The sequence below is a fragment of the Uloborus diversus genome, chromosome 2, assembly GCF_026930045.1.
Source record: "Uloborus diversus isolate 005 chromosome 2, Udiv.v.3.1, whole genome shotgun sequence".
In the NCBI taxonomy this organism is placed as follows: domain Eukaryota; kingdom Metazoa; phylum Arthropoda; class Arachnida; order Araneae; family Uloboridae; genus Uloborus; species Uloborus diversus.
Window position 1 is genome coordinate 107,239,074 of NC_072732.1, and position 22,847 is coordinate 107,261,920.

Genomic DNA, 22,847 nt, shown 5'->3' on the forward strand with positions numbered 1-22,847 from the left:
CCATTAATTCTGGTAACCTTACGCAATATTTTTACAAAAATTATATGAATGGCGGCCTAGTACTAGTAAAATTTCTCCAATTTTTGTACTTTGAAGGGACATAGTACTTGCCTAACTTCAGTCCATGGTTGATTACAATGAGTATAAATAGCAAGAACTTGCACTTTCATACGCTATTCCTAACTAACGCAAGATTCTAAAGTTCAAAAATCATTAAAAAAAAAAAAAACGAAATACTAGATAGATTGACATGAAATGCCCCCGACCATTTAGATGGAATGTTTTGCTCAAATATGTGATTTTTTATCTGTGGGAAAGTATGTCAATTGGGGCATGTGCCCCCGTGTCCTCAAGGGCGGATTCAGGGGAGGGTCAAAGGGTCAATTGACCCCCCTGTGACAAGAATTTGTTTATGATTTTTATTAAACTTCAATTTTTAGATCCGAAAAAATAGTACATGGAATCAATGTTTTCCTTCTTTTTTTTAAATTAGTTTCATAAGGTATATTTCTTCGCAACGCGTCATAATTCAAAGGATTGACTGAGTTCGTGACTCGACGTTAAATCCCGGTTATCACAAATTTGCCATTTCAACTGCGCTTGCGCGCGGACTTAGCTGATTTCAAAAATCTTGCTAAAATTAATTACAAACATTTTAAATTTGGTTTTAAATATGAGATAGCAACAGATTAAAATTAGAAATCACAAAATTTTCTTTGATTTAGTTTTTAGGCCTCGGTAAAGATTGAATTTTGCTTCTTAATTATTAATGGATTCGGTGTTTGATTTTTCTGTCCCTTTTCAGGACCAAATTTTTAACCTCAGAAGACTGTACTAGAATTGCAGCATCACTTCTAATACAAAGCCGTACCCTCAACCTAAATAAAAATGTACAATACCAAGTTGTTTACGCCTAACGTAAAATATCCGCAAAAGACGAATTTCTGTACTAATATTCCAATCATTTTTGAAGTACACAACGTGTTTTACATTTATGTTAAATAAATATTTCCAAACCAATAAATATTCAAGTGTCATTTTTCTCTTAAGATTATCAGTTAGTCATATCCGTAGTTTCATATAATATATCACGAAATCGCCGTTCTAATCGCATTCATTAATTTGGTGGGACTCTCTCTCATACTAAATATACACAAGCAATACGAAATCTTAAAACAGAAAGCCCAAAAAGTATACACAAGCAACACGAAATCTTAAAACAGAAAACCCAAAAAGCTAAGTCCGCGCGCAAGCGCAGTTGAAATGGCAAATTTGTGATAACCGGGATTTAACGTCTAGTCATTTCCATACAATTAAAATCACGAGAAATACGCAGACGACAATCTATTACGACTTATCTTTCCTAGTGTTGCATTAATAAAGCTATTTTTATTCGCAAAAGAAAAAAAAAATCAACACCTCTTGGAGCGATTGGCGTCAAAATTGAACCAAAGCCTGTTTACATATGGATTCACATATATTCCAAATTTCAATCAGAACGTAGCATTACTTCTTGAGATAGGGCACTCACAATGGAAAAAAAGAACGGGCGATTGCGCTACCCCCTTTTTAGCTGTTGACACCAAAATAAAATCAGCTCTTATACCCACTAAGGGCTACTTTCTGATAAATTTTTCTTTCATTTCGTTCATTATTTCTTGAGATACAGCAGTCACAATTGACGACAAAAAACGTTCTATAGTTCAACCCCCGTTTGAGTTATTGACACCAAAATTGAATCAGCACCTGTTCCTGTTAATGGCAACATATGGACCAAATTTTGTTTGATTCCGTCAGTTACTTCCTGAGGAATAGCAAGCACGCGTAACTCAAAAACCGTCCCATTGCTCCACCCTCCTTGGAGGAATTCGCGCCAAAAACCAATGGGCACAAGTTCACATAGGGGCACATATGTGTACCAAATTTCGTTCGATTTCAGAAGTTTCTCCCCCCCCCCTTCCCCACAAAAGAAGATTTTAAAATGATTCCATTCGTCCATTACTTTAGTTTTGTTATCCTTGCTGTTTATGAAACACCAGCTCTTGAAGCTGTTCTAATTGCGGTTGTTTCCTTCAACCAAAACTTAAAATTACAGTCGACTCCCGCTACAACGCGATTCGACTTACACGAAATGGCTACAACGCGAATTTTTCAAGAGTAACGAATTTTAGAGATAACGCGAATTTTTCGTCCACAACACGACCTTTTTTTTGGAAGGAAGTATCTGCTTCGTTATTGTTTACAAAATATTTATTACGTAAATGTTATTACATCTCTTTAAGCATCACCGACAGCGAAAGTACTCACACCAAACTAATCTACGCATCGCGTTGTTAGCTAGGCCGTATCCAGAAATTTTTTTCGGGAGGGGCCCGGATTAGCACATTGCCCTAACACACACACACATATAGTATATATAGACACACCAAACGCATAAAAATGTTAACATAGAAGACTTTTTGTCTTGATTTTTAATGATTCCACTGTTTGGACGTTGTTATTTTAATTTCTTATTTTTCTTATTCACCTTGTAGTGGTAAGGATAACAGGAGAGTGTCCCTTTAAGTCGGTTGTAGAACATCCATAACTTCAGGGGTGCTGGGGGCTTTCCCCCGAGAAATTTTCGAAAAAAAACCCCTGTATTTTGAGGCCTTATATTAGGTAATTGGGACTACAAAAATATGAAAAAAAACTAGGCAAACAAAGTTTTTTAAAAGTTATATTCTTTTGCAAATCAAGATCAAACAAAATAAAAATTGCTTGCTCGACAAATCATGGAACTTAATGGACAGAGAGGAGAAAAGAGAAGCACTTCCTCATCTGCTCATATCGGCTTTTAGTGAAGTTTGTTTTTGATCACTCCCCCTATCCCCATTTTTTTCCTTAAATGCCATAAAGTATGAAAATTGTACAAAATAATTTAAAAGAAATAGTGTAGACATTCAGAAAATAAGAATGGAAGAGTAATATTCTGGCCATTTGGACAATTCATACTTTATTTTCTTGATAAGATACAAAATTGAAGAACTTTTCAAGGAATTTCAAAAACTTAAATAATTTTCAAAGACTATCGAACAGTTGAAATTATTTGAAGCTCTTTATTTACACTTTTCAGAAGTTGATTGCACAGTCTTACAAAATGAGTATAACTTTGTAAGACACACTCGTTTTAAGTTAAAAATAAATGTAACGAAATATTTCTCGAAACAAACTTTTTTTTTTCAATCACAAGTAGTGCAGAAAATGAAAGAGAGTATAGTAAGTGTTATTTTTTTTCTCATACTAAAGGTATTAACAGTATGCAGTAGAAGTAAGAAAAAAAACAATAACAAAAGAACTTCCATGATACTAATTCGGCATTAAATAAATGCAAGACAAGAAACATAGCAGTCACAAAAAGGATCTGGAAAATTATGCTACAAAAACGCGAGAATCGTGATTTTTGCATATTTTACTCAGGATGTATCAAGGAGCTGAATTTGGCACATCTTGGTAACAAAATACTCGCCTAATCGGAAACTAGGGGCCCAGCCTTTGGGGAGTCCCCGGCTCGAAATCAGTACAGTGCAAGTTTTATAAGAGTTTTAGGGGGAGGAGTCCAGGGTCGTGCATAGAGGGGAGAAGGGACACCTGTTGGCCGGGCCCGAGCTTAAATGGGGCCCAATATTTTTAAACCTAGGGTTGAAAATATGGGTAAACAATATTGAGGGGGCCCAAAAAAAGCATTTGTGACAGCCCCAAAATTTCTGTGCACGCCCCTGGAGGAGGAAGTGCACAGAAATCAGTTCGGTAGACTTGAAAAGTCTACCGAACTGACAAAGGGCCTGCTTTAACCCTGGACTGCCCTGAATTGAATTGGGAAAGAGATCAGGAAGTCCTAATTAAAGGTCTAAATTTCAAGTGTGCCTTGCAGCTAATGAGAACTGGAACTGCTTTTTCTGTATTTCTGCAAAATATTATAAATTTTGAATAATAGCAAAATTAAGAATTAAAAAAAACTTTGTCATTTTCCTTTTCTGACACTAAGAATTAAAAAAAAAAAAAACCTTCTGTTTTACGGTACAAAACATTTCGGGTTTCGGGGGGGGGCCCGGGCCCGTCAGGCCCCTCCTCTGGATACGGCCCTGGTTGTTAGTGCATCAAAAAAAACCACTCAGCATCTTTCATTTATTCACTTTTTCATTCTAAATATTAAAGTTGATGAAATTTCTGGCACTTCAGTGGCACCTTTATCTAAAGTTTGTGAAGAGAGGAAGAAAAAGAAAGTTTCTGATTTTTTTTATTTATTTTTTTTTTTTTTTAAGGGCTAAGATTCTCGATATGCTGTCGACAAAACGTCGGCTGTAGCATGACATTAATATGAGTGAATCTTCCATACGTACAATTAAAAGTCAAAACAAAAAGATATCCATAAAAGTTCAGAACTTAGTTTAAATATTGAAGCTTGCAGAGCAGTCTAGCAAAGTAAATTTTATTAAAATAGAAGCTGATCTTGTATTCTGGATTAAAGAGATAAGTAATGTAAAGAAGTAAAGAAACAAGTGCACGTAGTAAATGTTTTCATTGTTTGGTGCTAGGCAAAGGGCCAAAGATGCATTGCGAAGAGGCCCCCGAACTTGTTAATTAACTACTGTTGCGGTTCCAATTAAATATAATTATTGTTTTTTTATTTGATTTTCTAATCGATCTTTCATTTTTATAGCTTTAAACTCATACAACTTTGATACCAATTCGCAGTTTAAATAAACTATAGGAAAGGCTGCAATCTATGGCTAATGTATGTTGAAGGAGGTAAAACCAAGACCAATCCACTTACAGGAGATACAGGGGTGCCCATCCCCTAAGATTAAGAGCGCACCCCCACAAAAAAGAAGGGAAAATACCCCTCAAAACACCCCCCTAAAAATTTCAATGGTGCAGCCTGCGCCATGAGCCTTCCCCCCCCCCCAGGTGGGCACCCCTGAGGGATTATGATCTGCTCCATAAGGCATCTAGTCTTGCTCGAGCAAAATTGAAATGTTTAACTTTTGGCTAATTTCTTAAACTACCGCAAGTTTGTGTATTCAAACTTTAGACCTGCGAATAATATATTCAACCGAATGCCTCTGAAAAAACAAAACAAAGAAAAAAATTTGCACGAATCCAATACTTTCTTCTATGTATTAGATATAGAAGAAAGTAAAAAGGTTTGTTGAAAGAATGGTTTTGGGTTTTGAAAAAGAGTGAGGAACACAACTCAAAGGTTTAAGTAAACAATTTGCAACTCCAATAAACTATAGGGAGCGCTGCAACCAGTCTAATGGCGGATGAAAAAGGTAAAACAAACAAATGCCGGAACTTATAACTTGCTTTGAAGCTTAGTGAATGACAGTAATTTTTCATTGTGTTTTTTTAGCTTTCTTTTCTATTCCTCTTATACACCACAAACTGTCTGAAAACTGTAATTTGCCAGAAAGAGAACACGTGGAACGGAATGTTTTACCTTTTTCGGCAGTATTGTTAATCACCATCACCGCAAGGTAACGTATTCGAGCTGTGGAGATGCGAATACTACTCAATCCTTATGTTTGGCAAAAATTGTGAAAAAATGAAAGTGACCAGATCAGGAAAACATTTTTTTTTAAAATTGTTTCAATTGGGTTATTTTATTGCTTAATTTATAAGAATAATTGATGCGATAGAAATAATTATAAAAAATTTCAATTTTATTACTTTAATGAATGGAGCATCCTATTTTATTGTTATTAAAAATCAAATAAAAAACTAACTATTGCAATAGATATACAAAATGGTATCTTCTATCAATGCTGTTTTTTAATGCTCTAAAATACATAAGAGTATTTTTTATTCGCAACTCCAGAGCTCAAATACGCTACCTTGCGGTGATTAACAATACTTCCGAAAAAGGTAAAACAATCCATTCCACGTGTTTTCTTTGGGGTAAATTACAGGTTTCAGACAGTTTGTGGTGTAATGTAATTTCAGAAGAATAGAAGAGAAAGCTTCCCACAAACACGATGAAAAATTACTGTCATTAACAAAGCGTCAAAGCAAGTTCCAAGTTACGGCATTTGTTTGTTTTACCTTTTTCATCCGCCATAGACAGTGGCTGCAGCGACCCCTATAGTTTATTGAAGTTGCGAATAATGCTAAATAAATAAAACTATCATCGAACTGTGCATGCAATTAACATAATTTCGTCGAACTGTTGTACATTTTGGATTTTGGTTTTGCAATGCTAGAAATATTTTTAATCGTGCGCCAATTCTGAGAACCAATGAAATCCACACATTTTCTGCGAGACAGTCATTTAACATTCTAATTAACTGTTTTCACCTTCAAAATGAGAAAAAAAAGTGTTGAAAAAGTTTAAATATTCACAATTGAATTTAAAAAGCATCGATTTAATTCAGATACTTAAATATAACGAAATAATAGGTAATACACCATTCTGATACTTACGCATGCTTTCATTAGTTAACACTTGCTCGAAATTTTACATTATTGCTTTTGGTAGCATAGTAATTTTTAACAAGAGCCTAGAAAAGTAGAATTCATCTTTAATTTTAACAAAAAGTATCTCATGGAGCCTTTTTGTTTGAGCATTGAATAGTAATTTTTACCTACTTAATGATTCGCACTTGCGCAGAGAGCAAAAATTCGTCTGCTCTTGAGTTACGTCGTAGGTCTTAGCGAGATCCAGTCGCCGCGACGCCGGTCTTTACTCCTCCGGAACCTCCCTCGGTAGCTCGCCGCCGGAAGAAAAGAAACAATATCGCTGCTGCTGCGCTGAAAAACCCGTACTCCGCATTTAGTACACGTACTTATCCCGGCAAGCCGTACCGACTCCACGTGAACAGCTGGTAGGATTGAGACCTGGCTCATTTACTGTGCAGTTTCGGCAACGCGATAATTTCTGTGCGATTTTGGGTGGTCTGCACAGAACTATGCAAATTTTGCTCTATCGAATCAACATCCTTTTCTATAATAGTCTCTTAGAAGGAGTGTTTTCCTTGTTATAACTTGAAACACGTTGCACCACCAATTACGAGCAATTTTTTTTTTCAACTGTGTACTGGATAGCGGTACTATCGAAACCGCATCGTTGGTTATTATTGTTGATATTTATTGTAAAGGAAATATATTTTAATCTGTTATTTATTTTAAAGTTTTATTGAAATATATACTATTATCGAACGTTTCTGTTCGTGGGAGACCATGTCTGTGTCGATGAATAGCGTAAGTGTTAATTTTTATTTTTGTTCAAATGCAATAAATTAGAATGAAATGTTTGTTCATAAAAACAAATGAAAATTAGTGACTAACGTAACGCAGTGAAATTTAGAACATCACGTGGTATGTTAACGCCCAACTATGCGCATTAAAGGGGTACACGTGCTCCTAAGTAGGGTACTCCGTATCAATTTAATTAACAAATATGTATATTATGTAGTTATATTCCTATAAATACAATTTGAGGGGCTTTCTAGAAATCAGTTTGTGGGCGGCGAGAAATCTATTGATCGAGGAGGAATGAAGAATGGAACCTACTGGCCGTAGTACGCACTGCCTGTTTTTTTTTTTTCCTGGTAAAATGGTCTGCAGGTCATATAAATTTCAGTGAAAATTGGTAGTCACTATCTGATAAATAACTTCACCCCTCCCAGCTTTTAACCAAAGAAACCTAGTAACGAGATATGTGTACCTAAGTCTTTTAAATTATATACGGCAGTAATGTGTGTAATGTCCTCGGTACAATGCTTTAAATAGCTGTTTGTTAGCCGATTCGATGTTTTGGGAATTATTCTTTTTGTTTATAAAGAATCCAGTATGTTGATTGTAATTATAATTCTGGGAACTAAAGTTCATACATTTACAAAGCTCTTAGAACTAGAACTTGTTAATTTTCAGTGTTTAGAATTAGTGCTCCCTCTATTTATTAAAAATAAAACGTTTATGAGTTCAAATATTTTTCTGCTTGCTCACAGCTATTTTCATTTCAAAGATTTAAATCTATCTTTTTGTACAACTTTATTTTTAAGACTAATGTGAAGTATATATCCTAGTATAAACTCTTGTAAATTCGAAATTGAATGTAAAATACTTCAAAAAAGTAAATTGTTTTTAAAGTGAAAATTTTTAAAAGCAAAAGCTAGATAAATACTTTGAATTTATCTATTATGCATGCTGAGCTCTTCTGTCCTTTATGGTTTATTTTTTAAAACCTTATAACAGCACTAAGGTTTCCGTTTTGCTTCTAGAATGCAATTGATGTGCTTTAAACTTTGTTCTCTTCATATTCGTGATTTTGGAAGTTTTTTCTTAGTGCTAGCATGTTAAATAAGCCATCAAGCAAAGTAATTGATTAAAGTATGTTTTATAACTTGTTCACACTAATCTAAAAAGTTTTCAGATATTAATTCTGTCTATTATCTGCAATGCTTTCGTGTATCTTGGACATGTCTCTTGAAGGTCATTTCTGGCAAGATCTTAAATGTAATTTATATCCACATTTGAATTTTACTTTTAAGTAATTGCATACAGCCTGTGTGATATTATACAAAGCTCTGATCCAGGCATGGGTCATGACTAGTGACGTGCCGGATATCCATGTCCACAGATATCTAAGGATAAAAAAGATCTGTATCTGTGTGATTTTGTCGGATATTTTTATTATTGAATTCCTTATCATATTTGAAATTCTAAATGTAATCTAGGCAGGTAAAGTATTATTAAAGTAGATTTAAATTATTTTCTACTTGTATAAATTATAAGGCATAGTTTCTGCAATTCAAAAGTAGATTTTTCATCCCTGGCCCATGTAACCCCCCTCTCTGTAAGTTTGAAATGTGGATCTGTCTGTGGGCATTGCAGCTCCAAAACGGATGAACCTGGTTTGATAGTTTCTTTTTTTGTTTGAAAGGCTGAAGTGTTCTTAGCAGAGTCGCGTCCTTGTAGAACTTAACCTACTAGAGACATTAATTAAAAACAGAATTGGCATTGATAAATTCATATACAGTCAGGGTTGGCAGGTTTCTGCCAAGGCGGTAGAAACCGGTTAAAACCGGCATGGCAAAAACCCCTTTCTGCCACATTTATGGCAGAAACTCAAAAAATGCCATAAATGCAATTCCTGACATACAATAGAAAATGTGTAAGAAAAATAATTAACTATTAACCCAAATACAATTTATTTACAACACTATCACCATTCAAAATCAAATTTTACATTGTTTTCACATTGCAGCAGCCTGTAACAAAAAAAGTTTTGACGCTGTTTCTAAACCTAACCAAGTTCCCAATTTGTTGTGCACAAAGGAGAAATTTGAGAAGATTCTTTCAATTCCAACAGAACTAGCTGGCATTATCCTCAAAGAACAAGCAAGATTCTCAAAACTTTCATCTATAGCACATTTTTTCAAACTGGACCACCATGTGGTATTTGGAGTAGTTGTTACAACGTGATTGGAAAAATAAGTTTTGGGGAAAAGGGGCCGATTTGTTTTGTAAGGCAATGGTATAAGGTACATAATCAAGGTTAATATTTGAGAGTAAAGTTCAGGCCACTTTCTTCTTGATTACATGATAAATTTACTCCCAAATACTTTGGATGAAGCATATAGGCAAGTAAATGATTATCAGTAACTGTTTGATTAAGCTCTTTGAGAATAGCTTTATTCAGTTATATTAAGTATAAAATGACAAGTTCTTGAATTTTAGAGTTTAATGAAATAAAACAAATCTGTATTTATTTAAATATTTGATATATATATTACACTTTATATTAAATGCAAACAAAATAATTATAAACAATAAACTGAAAAATTTGTTACTTACAACATTACAAGGCTAAAATTTCTAACACATAGCAATTTCAACTATGATAAATTTTACTTTGCTTTGGAAATGTCAGTCTTGTTATTTAACATTTTTACACTAATTATTAAATAACCATTATATTAAGTTTTTGCAATGACGAAATGGAGTTATATTTTTTATTTTACTTAATTGCCTGTCATTAAGTAATTACTAGAGCTATTAAAAACGTTTTCTAGTTTTTGCCAGTTTCTACCGGTTTTTACCGGTTATAACCAGTTTCTGCCACTGGCAGGGCAGAAACCAGTTTCTGCCGGCAAAAAGCCAACCCTGTATACAGTAGACCTCATTTTACCCGGGGGGGTTACGTTCCACGGAAATGGCGCATAAATAAAAATTGCGTAAATTAAGACTTAATAGTGTTAAAATCTTGGTTAGGATCCATAAATGAAAAAAATACTGCGTTCTAGTGATAAATATATTAAGTTTAATGTGTATTTATTTTAGAACATATGAACATCATGCAAAAAGGAAAAATCATTTTAATTATTTTTCTCGGTAGTTTGTGGGGCATTAACGCTTCTAGAACCACTCACTTAAATTTAACTTAACATATAGTCTAAAATTGAGGTTTTGGAAATTCAGTTTTGAAAAATTATTGATAAGTTTGAATCTTTATTATCAAGAGTCTCAAAAGGCTACTTTTAGCCTTAATATCTTGGAGAATTTCAGAAGGAAAATCTCTAAACTTCTCACCTTTACATCATCAAAGATTGCCTGAAAATGTCTTGGAACTTTTATTTCGAAAATTCCGAAGGGGAGTTCAGAATCCCATTTCCCTTAACATCACAGGTGGAATAAAATATAGTTTTCAAAAACATCACTCCATAAATTCCTAGGGAGAGCCCCTTTTCCTTGATTTTGTCTGACAGGGTATTAATTACATCTTTGAAAATTCAATTTCTAAAAATTTCACTGCCTTTTGCAGAAAGAATTTTGGTTCTTTCTCTGCATTATACATGCATCCCTCGTATAACAAGATACTTCTACAGCACGGTTGCGATATTACAGGGTACCAAATTTAAGATTATTATAACACGGTTTCGATATTACACGGTACGAAACTAATTTAATACTTAATGGCTTTGATATAACTCGAATATTATATTTATAAAAGACGGAATTTTTCATTTTTGTTAAATATATTCTGTTAATGTAACTCTAATGTTTTATTTCTAAAAGACTGAATTTTTCATTTTTGTTGAATACAATCTGTTAATGGTTGGTAACTGGAATAAGTTTTTACTTTGTTTTTATGAAACTTGGTTTTGATATAACCAGGGCTTCAAAGACATTGAGTCGGACAGATTTTGAAGTTAGTCAGAGTCGTTCAAAAACATGCAGACTCAGACTCCGGGTTTCTTTTTTTTTGCATTAATATTCACTGGTTCTCCTTACATTTTTTCAAAAACTGACAACCAATTTGATTGCATGTGTAAAAGCCTACTAATAAGAAAAATAATTGTCATTGTGGTAACCAGCTGGCTTGATTATTTATCGAGCTTTCTGTAACAGCTACCTACGCAGACTCCTAGTTTGCTTATTTTTTTAAACTTTATTTAACTGATAGCAGCTGTCGGCAAACAGTTTTGTTACTTAACATTTTCCAAGTAATCATTTTAAAATAAAAATACATTTTTTACCTTTATCTCGGTTATAAAATAGTAAAAGGAATGTATGAATTGCTTGAGCAAGTTGGGGAAACTCCTGAGGGTGCTTGGTAAATTCAAGTAAGTGTTGGCATGAAAGCACAAATCCAAAGGATCTGATAAAATATAATTTTTTAAATCTAAAGGATTTATCCAAGAAAGCTTGGTAATCACTAAAAAGTTCAAACTGAAATCAGTACATGATTTATTGGTTACAACACTGAAAAAAGTTCTAAAGTTTTATTTTAACTTGCATCTTTCACATAATTTGTTTTTAAATATTTAATTTTGAATTTGATTTTTATTTGATTTAAATTTATGTCATGGTTGTTTTTTTTGTTATAGGTTCCATATTTAAATACGTCTCCCGAGTTAGATGAAAGGTTTTTCCAAAACGATTATTCAAAAAACAATGATATATTTCAGAGGATAAATGCTATGCTTGAAAATACATTAGATATGTCAAACTCCAATGAACCTATCCATAGAAAGACCAACCAAGGTACTTGTGTTTTAAATTTTAAGTTCTGAAATTTTAAAAGTAAAAATGTACTAATAACACATTTGTAAAAAAAATTAGTTTGAAGTCGAAATACATAAGCCCCTACCAGGCTAATAACATTTTGGCAAATACAGTTGTACATCCATATATTGAAGTTCTCGCATGTCAAAATTTCCTATATATCAAAATTCCAGCAAATTCCCATATCTATTATATAGAATACGTGTTTCTGTATATCCAAAAAAATAGATTTTTTAGACATTTTGTGATTTCGGCTTTTTTCTCGGAAAATGACGTTTGGTAAAGGTTGTTTGAAAACTCAAAGAAGTTCAATTCTGGATTTCTTAAATTCCCTCAAGTTTTTTTTAAATCTTGGTTGCAACCATAATTACAATAAAACGAGTTTCAAGCTTTACCTTTTATCTGTTTATTATCAATCCTAGTCTTTTTAGCACCAGTGAAAATTATTCTAACTAAATAGTGTTTTATAAATTTTTTGTTTTTTTACTTTTCTCTCAATTATTGTCAAAACGAAAATCCATTAATGTTGCAGATCAATTTGATATGCCGAGGAATGAAGATGCTTGCAGGGTGCAAAAATGTAATTTCTGGTAAATTTAGTTTTCCCGCAAGCAGTGTGTCTGCTATTATAAGAATTCAGAAAGTCGTAATGAAAGATTGAAATTAACAAAACTTTCACTCAAAGCCATGAAACTACAATATAGTAGGTTTTTTAAAGACCATGTAATGTTCAGTAAATGTTTCGCACTAATTTATGTTTTAACTGTTAACTTTCATTTAATTTGATTCTCTTGTAAATTAGAAATAGTTTAATACATTAAAAGTTAGCTTTAACTTGAATGTTTTAAGAGTATTTAATGATAAACTAAGGTTGCTTCTATGCATCTATTTTTTTCTAGCATTATGCTGCTTTGATATATGGAGATCCGACTGTATGTAAATTTTTATATTTTAGAATTTCACATGTAAATGTTTGTAAATTTTTTATATTTCACCTTTATTTGATGTATTTTTAAATTAGTCATTTTCAATTTTTTTCTTTTTATTAATATTTAACTTTTTGTACTAGTTATTTCCTTTTATTTCAATATGTTGACAAAGAACTATTTGTGGTAAGCCGCCTGTCATGAGTAGCTTTCGTTTGGTTTGATTAGTGATGTAAAATACCCGGGTATTTATTTTTAGGGGTAAATACCCAGGGTATATAGCCGGGTAAATATCCAAAATGGGTATTTACCCGGGTATTTATTTCAAAAATTTATATTAAGCTAAAATACTTTTCTGTATGTATTCTATTATGTATATAACCAACGATATACAAAACAATAAATTTTTGCCTAAAATTGTATTTTGATCACATGTTTAAAGAATTATTGTGTTAAACAACTAAGCAATCAAATATGATATTCACATTAAATGTGTTGGATATGCCTAATCAATGTTGATAGCCAAATTTCAGATATAAAAAGCCATTCTACAAAAAGTAAAAAGTTTAACTGGTTACAAAAAAAATCAATTATTTTAAGGTCCTCGTCTTTTATAACCCAGTAATATGTCCCTGCATGACATCAAAATGTAACGAAATGTTGCTCAATTTATTATTACTATTTATTTACCTATATCTTTTACAGAAATTTCCTCCAAACCTAGTTCAAGTGTTCAGGCGTATTCTGCATATCATTTTTTCATTAAGCCTTAGATTTCATTAAGCCTTTTATTTAAAAAATTATAACACAAAATTTTTTATATTTTTAATCATTCCTTTTTTGGTTTATGTTTAAAAAAAATCATCACCTTTTGATACCACCTAAATTTTTTGCAAAATGCGCAATTTCTAGGGGATTTACCCTGCTTTCGGATAAATATCGTTAAAAAAAATTATCTTCCCACCCTATATCACTAATTGGTTGTATTAAAAATAGTTTGAAAAAATTTTTCATCATGAAGTACCAGGGAGCAAATGCAAATGAGCAAGGCAACAGAAATCAATATTTTAATTTTTTTTTGCTTATTAAATGTGAAAACTTTCTATATTTGTCACGTTATCACTTAAACAGCAATAAAATAAATAACATCATAGTCTTAATAACTTCTCTGTCTATTCTTCCAAGTTCATCATTGAATTGCTTATACTTCTCCAACTATGACATTGAAAAGAAAGATTCTTTGGTTCACGATATGTTTTTCATAATTTCATCAAGTCTTTCAATTAAAAATATTATATAAACTGTGTAATACATATGTATGTATCAGTTTTACCAATTATTTCATATTTAGATTTTGAAAAAAAAATTTCTCATTCACTTTTTGCATTTTTTTGTAAAATACCCAGTTTTTAGGTATTTACCCAGGCCTTGGGTAAATACCCAAAAAATATTTACCTACCCGCTAGGTATTTACCCGATCCACATCACTAGGTTTGATAAAATTTTTATACAATTTTCAGACATATTTTCGACTTATTATTTTTAATCGGGTGGAGAAAAGTACTAAGTGCATCAGTTTATTGTGGGTGGATAGATGAAACGTATTTTTTCCAAACTTAGCTGTTAATAGTTGCTTGTATTAAATCATATTGCAAGGAAATAAGCCTTTTAAGACTCTATTTCAATTAATGTAACATATTAAACTCTACTTTTAGCTGTAGCACAGGGTTGCCACACGACAAGGAAACCTATAGAAATAGAAAATATGGAGGGAATTTTTTTTAAAGGGGTGGGGGGGATCCAGAATTTTTTTCAAAAACCTGGAAAGTACAGGGAATTTATTTTTTAAATTAATGTTGCAGAAATCATTGTCCACGCATATCAACTACCAAAAAATGTAAAAATAATAGTTAATAAATAAAATATAATTAAAAATAATGTAATTTTAAAGGTTTTTTCTTTGGTTGAATAGTAAAATGTCTATCATAAAAGCAAACATTTATTGTTTTAAATGCATCTTTTTCAAATATCAGTGTTTGCTTGTTTACAAGTCTTACATGCCCATAGAAGGAAAACACGGATTTTTTCCTCCAGAATTGAGTAGCAACCCTGTATTATGTTTTGGTGATAAGTAACTGAACATACTATTTTTTCCAATGTAAAAACAATTCTTTTAAATTCTGTGTGAAAGGTTTTCAGTAAAAATTGCGAAGACTTAATAAGTTTCCCCATCAAAATAAAATTCTTGTAATCTATGTTCTGAGTTATTTTGTAACTCCAGATAAACTTAGGACTATTTCACATTGATTTTCATAGTAGTCTTTCATGTTATCAAGCAGACATCTTTAAGTATAGCGCTTGTTGTCATTGCATTTGCTTTACTTGAAACTCTGGATCTATCATTATGTTGCCAATGTTAATAATGGAAACCTAGTTTTGAAGCCACCCACTTCCTTAAAAATAAGTTACTTGCTTCAAATTCTCATCAGAATCAGGGGCAGCATTTCAGAATCGCATTTGGGGGGTCGAGATTCTTAAATATGTACTACCACAGTGCACACATTAGCCAACAGGAAGTAGTCATAAAATCAGTTTAATATGAATAAAAATTAGTGTTTAGAAATAATTAAAATTTTGATTCACTTTCTAATAAGTTATACAAAACATCTCGATACTAAAGTTTTTATACCTTTTGGAAAAGTTTTAATGCATGATTTTTGGAATTCGGAAGAGCAGGGAATCGTGTTACTAATCTATCAGTGCCCAGTGTCGTGCTGTTTTGCCAGTACAGCTAAATATAAAAGATGGTAGAAAAGCTCATGCCCTTTAGCATGTATGACTTCGTTTGAATATTTTGCCCATTGTGCTTCGAAAATAATTCTCTAACCTCCTGAGACATAAATCTTTCTCTACTAGCTGAGATAATTGAAGTAACAAAGTGATGTATGAAAATACATTTTATATCTTGCTCTTCAAAATCACCCAGGGCAACTTCAAAAATTGTGAGTTGCTTAATTTTTCATCAGTGAATAATCTAGTCTCGTCGGCGCTCTCAGCTTCAATGAGATGTCATCTGCCTCCAGCTCTGTTATTCACTATTCAAGACTGATGAGTCCATAACAAGAACAAAACTGCAGTCTCTGGATGTGATAACCAGTCTGTCGCTATATTGCTTATAATTTTTCATGCCTCGTGCTAAAAATTTTACTCATAATTGAAACATTTTTTTAGTTTCAAAAATCCAATCCAGATAATATAGAGCCAATCATACAGAAAAATAATTATCATTAAATTTTGTGTTAATTTCATTCGAAACTGAATCTATTACTTCATACAAAATTTAAACAATCAATATTTGACTTCACATCCTCATGTGGATTTTTGTCTTTTTTTAAGTTTCACGCCTGATTGAAATACACATCTATGTGAAATCTATTTTCTGTTTCAATTGTAAATTGAACTATGGTAGTGTGGTGCACAGATCAGTTGTAGATTGAACTGTGGCTTGAATATTTCGAAAATTAAGGGTAACGGATTGAAGATGTTTTAATTGAGCGAAGTATTTTTCAAAAACTTTCCTCGGTACAAAAAAATTGAATAAAAATTCAAACGAAGTCGAACATGCTAAAAGGCATGAACTTTTTCATCATTGAAAGAATGGTTTTGTAATTCTTCCAGTTGTCAAATCACTGCTTTGAAGTTATAAATATTTTTATGGTTTTAACTCTTGAAGACCATTTTGTGTCATTCCGAGCTTGCATAATTATACGTATAACAGGTATTTGTTGATGTTTTTTTAAATTCAATAATCACATGCATTTTTAAGAAGTTTTTTGAAAGCATATAATGCATTGAGCAGCTGAAACATGTTTCTAGCAGAAGAAAGCGGTGGACACTTATTAAATAAATATACATTAAAAAATGAGCGTAAAGTGAATGTAAAATATCAAAAAAGTTTTTTGTGAAAACCATGCAGCCCACACCACTTTGCACGAACCTCTCATATTGGACATGCCATCGTTACACTGGGCACACAAGTTAGAAATATTTGGCCTATATGAGAAAATGTCTTCTTTAGTTAATGAAATTAACCATGGTTCTCTATCGGTTTTCTATGTTCTAAAAAGGCCAGAAAATACTTCCAGAATTCCTAAATCATTATCCAAATAACGAAAAACACTTTTTATAGTCTGGGAATGTGTCGAGTTTCATCAAATAGTTACTGAGAACCAGCGAGATTTCTTTTAATGAACATTGATTTCGGACTTACATAAATTGAATTCGTCCATTTTCTATCATTCTGCGCAAAAAATTTGGGGATGCGACCGCCCCTCTTGACCCCCCTATTTGCCGCCCCTGATCAGAATCAAATTTCTACTATCTGCAGTAGAATTACCAAAAAACTTTAACCCTGTTAATTTAGTTGTTTATCACTTAAAGGTTTTGATAGTTTGGCTTATTCATCAAATATTTTTCTTACCGTTCTAAGGTTTAGTTTACTAGTGACATCTTAACTCTCTATATACACATCGCCTCTAAGGTCTCTAGTCTCAAGGCCGCCCGTATAGGGGGGCAATTAGGGGCTCAAGCCCTCCCCCTTATAAATTAGAACTTCCTTGCATTTAGTGCTTTTTTCTTTACAAAAATGTAAAAACATTTGTTCTCCATCCATTAATGAAGAAGTTATTCAAGATGTCAAATTTTAATTCTAATCTGTACTGAAATTGGTTTCCATAGGGAAAATATCCTGCTAAACCATCGGAAAAATATCTGAGCCTCCCCTTCCCCCTTTAAAATTTTTGCATATAGGTGCTCATGTTTAGTCTTTCGAAAACTGTTTGAATATAGATCTTTCTTGACTTCTGGAAATCTGAACAAAATTAAATTTCAGGACACTTGTTGAGTTAATATCGCTTTTAAGTTATCTCAAATCTCCTTTTATTTCCATTTTGTAGTTTCCTTGTTTTAATAGACTTTTTTATGTTTATGAATTTTAAGATACTTTTTCAGTAAAACAGTGTTTTGATGTCAAGTTATTGAAAAAGAAATAATTTTATTCTAAATTTAATTTTCGGACAGCTGCAGGCATTTTTTAAAATGGAAAATTTGGCTATGACATCTACCCTGTTAAGATTGTGTTGAGTAAATTATTAAAATTCGTAACTTCTATCTCTTAATCGAATAAAAGTTGGAAATAACATGTTCATTGAAATTAAACATTGGATCACATACAGATTCTAGTCTTTCAAGTAGGTCCTAGTGGCTCATTTGTCGGTTCTGTTATTTCAATTTCAGTTTATTTCAAACAAGGAATGTAATTAAAAAGGATTTTATAGAATAAGAATAAAAGCAAGGAAATTAATTAGATGCATCAATATATTTTGCCTCGTCTATTTTTGTTTTCCTGATTGAGTAAAAGGGAATAAAGGTTATAATCGACTAACCAGCTCCTATCATCCCAAAAAGAACCATATTTAGGTCCAGTTTATAGTGCATGATAGTAAAAAATAATAATTGAATACCCATCGCATGAACAAAGAACAATTTAATAGAAGTATCGAAAAACGTAATCTAGATGTTATGGCATTTAGGTCAAAATTAGGGATGTCTCCACTCATGAGCAAACGGGTCCAAAAAGAACGAATCCTTATAATGAACTGTTCTGTTCGTTGACTAAAAATGAACTGTTTTGAATGGTGAGACCGTTTGGAGTATTGTATTGATGCACTTGTGACTGAAATCGCATTAAAAAAAATTAATCTTCAAATTTTTCAACCCTCAATCAATTGCAATTTTCTTTTTTCTCAGTGCAGAACAATAGTAAAACCCAAAAGTTCAGGGGCCCATGAATAGTTCACATTACCAAAGCACATCCACCTTGAAAATAGATACCTTGAGCCACTATGTGCTTATGCTATTGTTTGTATACACTTTTGGAAGCATTCCTGGAAGCCCATTTTTTACAACCTCCTATAAGGCATCCTGTGATGCAGCTTTAACTTCATCAGATGGAAGAAAGCGGCATCCCTATAAATGTGTTTTTAACTGTTGGAAAAAGGTAAATCACATGGGGTCCTAATTAAACGTGGTTTTTGACATTCAATCGAAGCTTGTAACTTCATCATGATGAAGGCAGCTTCCATATTTAAGTTAAAAGAATCGATTGAATGTCCGAACACCACGTTTAGTCGGACCCCGTGTGACCTTACCTTTTCCTAGCATTTAAAACAAATTTACAAGGACCCCCCACTTTCTTCCATCTGATGAAGTTAAAGCTGCATTGCAGGAGGCTTTACAGGAAGTTGAAGAAATGGCTTTTATGAGTGCTTTGAAAGTTTAATTCATTGACGATTATTTCACGCCATTTGGCAATTGTTTTTGATACTGACCTCTTAAGATCATTTTTATTGCTTTAATAAATTTAGTCAAAGAAATTTTACAAGTGCAAAAGATTTGGATTTTCAGATTTTAATGTAAACAATTTTTTTAGGCACTAAAAATCCAAATTGAAATGTAAATAAGTCACCCTCGAATTAAGCGGAACCTAGAATTTTTTCAAGACTCTACTGTACTATATTCATTCGAACTTCTTTACTTTCTGCTTTATTCATCATTTTGCCTTAATCGTTGTGTAGTTCATTTGAAATTTTCTAATGTATTGGTAATGTTTTGTGTTAATTGTTTGGTCTATTAACAAAATGTTAGGACATTCCATTTCCTGTCCTATGCATCTGCTAAAATCCTCGCGCTTTCTGTCGCCAAAATTATTTCGAAAAATATCTTTTATCCCTTTCTGGCGATCATTTTGCCTTCTATAACATCACTATCGACTACCATCTACAGTCAACTTTAGATAACTCGGTTTCAAGGGACTGGATAAAACCTTTGAGTTATAGGAAGTTCCTATCCCAACCATCTAAAGAAATTTTTATTTTCTTTTTCAGAAATAGTACATAATAGACTATAATAATTGTTTAGATAAAATTAACTATCAGTACTGCTAAACGGAAAAATCTCTACAGAGAATCAATTTTATGAAGATACTTAGAAAATTTTTTTAAATCTATAAACTGCTTAATCTACATCGACAGAGATTTCAAAATGTTCCCATTCAAAAGTCCCTTTAGTTCTATTATCATTGCTGTTTATGAAACAGTTCCTAATGTAGTTTTAACTGTTTTTGTCGTAGGCTCCATTTCTTTTCTCTTGATTTCAATTTGCATGGCTTTTAAACTTTTTTCTTTTAGTCTTCGAAGCCCAAATATTTGCGTCATCCAGAAAATAAAGCTATTTTTTCTGTGTTTTGAAAAGATTTGAAGTCTCTCAAAGATTAGTCGGCGATGAAATTTTTGGATTTTTCTTATTTTAGCTTTATTTTCATAAAATAAAAACAAAATTTTCGTAAACTTAGACTTAAAAGGAGAACATTCGAGATATTGAGACAACTTTATTGAAAACGCTTAATTATTTTGAGACCAAATGAAACCTTTGAGATAAAGGAATATTAGTTAAAAGACTTTCGAGTTATCGAGGGTTTACTATTTGGTTTTTGGCTTTATTTTTTAACTTGCTTCTTTAGTTAAAATAACTCAAAGAACTTATTCCTTCCACCCTTCAAAAGAAAACTTGAATGTCAATGTTAACTACAGCTAAATTAAAAGTTGATGCCGAAATTTATGAATATGGAACTTTTCTTCAAGATCAAAACTAAGTTCAGTATGAATCATTTAAAAGCTACATGTTTGAGAAAAAGTTGATAGGCAATGTGATACAGTAAAATATGTTAAACACAAAGACGCTTAACATGAAAAATCAGTTTATGCAAACTGGTATAGCAATCCGGACTGTTTACTGCACACTTAAATAAAATCTTTTTAACACAAAATTCGTTTATCATGAAATTTTCTTGGTCCTTTCAGCTTCATGTTAAACGTTTTCCACTGTACTTGCCAACATCTAGAAATGGGTATCAGTAAGACTTTCGTGCAATCCACTATCCTATTCGATTAAAAACTTAAAAATTGGATTTCGAAAGCAAAGTTAAGAATGGTTTATATATGAGTGTAAAGAATTAATAAGCCATAAGAACATTTGCAAATAATGTAGAAAATCCAAAAGTAATGCACCACGTTGGTAGACTTTTGCAAGATTTAATAATCTAAATTCCCTTCCTTTGATATTCCATCATTTGAAATATCTTTAATTTATGGGAAAAACTAATCTTGCTTGCCTTAAATTCAGATGTAACTAGACTGAATATCCTGTGAAGGCGTAGTAAAATGAATTAGCTTCATAGTTTCCGAAAATTTCACTCTTCGATAAATTTTACTAGTCCCCCAAGGCAGAATACTTGGTGGTGTTCTGCATGGGTGCAAGACCTTCCGTCTCGGGACGGATTTTCCGTCTTGGACAAATTTCCGAGACTGAGGTCGGGACGGAAAGAAATTTGATGACTTTCTTTCAGTTTTTACTTAAAAAAGAATAATTGAGTGTTTGGAAAATATGCTTTAATTACTGGACCATTCCATAACAACGAATATACATCGACATTCTCTCTGTTTTCCGCCATGGGCTTGTTTTGTTTGCAACGTTCTTTTGGAGGAATGGCTTTTAGACTCGCGCCGTTTTGACTTTTTTTAGGTACAGCTCCGTTATTTCCAACTCACTGCATTGCAAACCGAGGAGTTGCTCGCTATTCTCCCTGATTTTTCGAAATAATCGGCTCTAATTAAAATTTAGCTTTTTCTCATGCTATTTTCCATCATTCTTTCGTTTTTTTTTATTTGCGGATTTTTTTTTTGCAAACTTTAGACGCATAAATGAAAATTATGTATGCTCTTAAAATGTCGTAAGAGTTGAATCTGAATCACCGATTGAGAGTGATTGCTGACAAGATGAAATGTTTTCGCCACAGCAAAAGACGTACACATACCAGGATAAAACGGAAACTATCGGGATTTCAATGAAATGGGAATTTTGGAAATAATAGAGTGAAAATTTCAAGCTGGTTGGAAACACCGATGGGCAACAGTTCCTGCATTCTTAACAAAGACTTTAGGAATCATTAAATTCCAATGACATTGAATCTAACACTCGCTAGAATGGAAATATGGGAGGGGGGGGGGGAGAGAAAGGAAAGGAGAAAAATAACGGCAGCACGAATTTGCGAAAAAACGCTGCTCTCGCAAAGAGGGTAATCAGTTCATCAGAGGGTAAGGGGGGGGGGGGAGCTGAAAATGTTTTCCGTCTTGAACACATCACCAAACTTGCACCCATAGTGTTCTGCAATATGAAATCATTTGACCAAAATTGTTCTGCCACATAAATTATATATTTACCTTCAGAACATTTTCAAATACAAGTTTTCCAGATTGCTTAAGGAGTAAAGGGCAGGCAGTCAAAGATGATATTTTCTGCTCAAATTTGTAGAATTTCTGCAGACACTGCAAATATCTTCTAACTAAAAATGTAATTTTTCAGAAATTCTGCAGATTTCTTCAATCCAAAGTAAATCTAAAGTTCCTGCAAGTGGCACATTAAACTTGACTTTTAAAAAGTGGAAATTTTAAGTTTATTTCCAATTTGAAACAATCTGCAGAAATTATATAGTATTTCTGCAAAATTAAATCTTTAGCTAGGGGATATTTGTAGAAAACCCAGCTGTTTCTGTAAAAATCTGTTTTTCTGCAGAAAATTCAGTTTTTCCCTTTCATATGAACAGATGTCTGCAGTACATGCATCTGTTCTACGATGCAAGTCGTAAATTTAACAGTGTTGGGTTCTAGTCTATTACTCCAATACATGCAGTTGGCATATATATTTTTGAACATAAACAAATAGTATGTTTCGATTAATTTACAGAACACAAAGAAT

The 22,847-nt window shown here is 32.6% G+C and overlaps 1 protein-coding gene and 1 long non-coding RNA gene across 3 annotated transcripts in view; one reads left to right on the plus strand and one right to left on the minus strand.

Moving 5' to 3' along the window:
• LOC129235322 (uncharacterized) overlaps nucleotides 1–6,758 on the minus strand; it is a 149,972-nt gene extending 143,214 nt beyond the window's left edge. Inside the window, exons 1-2 of one of the 2 annotated variants that reach the window (XR_008581585.1) lie at nucleotides 6,628–6,755; nucleotides 6,463–6,539 (exon numbers count right to left, since the gene is read on the minus strand). This is a non-coding gene — a long non-coding RNA (uncharacterized LOC129235322). Of the gene's footprint in view, nucleotides 1–6,462; nucleotides 6,540–6,627 lie in introns of both variants that reach the window. The other variant, XR_008581584.1, reaches the window with a different exon arrangement.
• Nucleotides 6,673–22,847, plus strand: part of LOC129235321 (cytoplasmic polyadenylation element-binding protein 1-B-like) — a 66,144-nt gene continuing 49,969 nt past the window's right edge. The window contains exons 1-2 of the mRNA XM_054869056.1: nucleotides 6,673–7,239; nucleotides 11,871–12,027. Of these exons, the coding sequence (XP_054725031.1) occupies nucleotides 7,219–7,239; nucleotides 11,871–12,027 (178 nt within the window). The 5' untranslated portion in view covers nucleotides 6,673–7,218. The remainder of the gene's footprint in view (nucleotides 7,240–11,870; nucleotides 12,028–22,847) is intronic.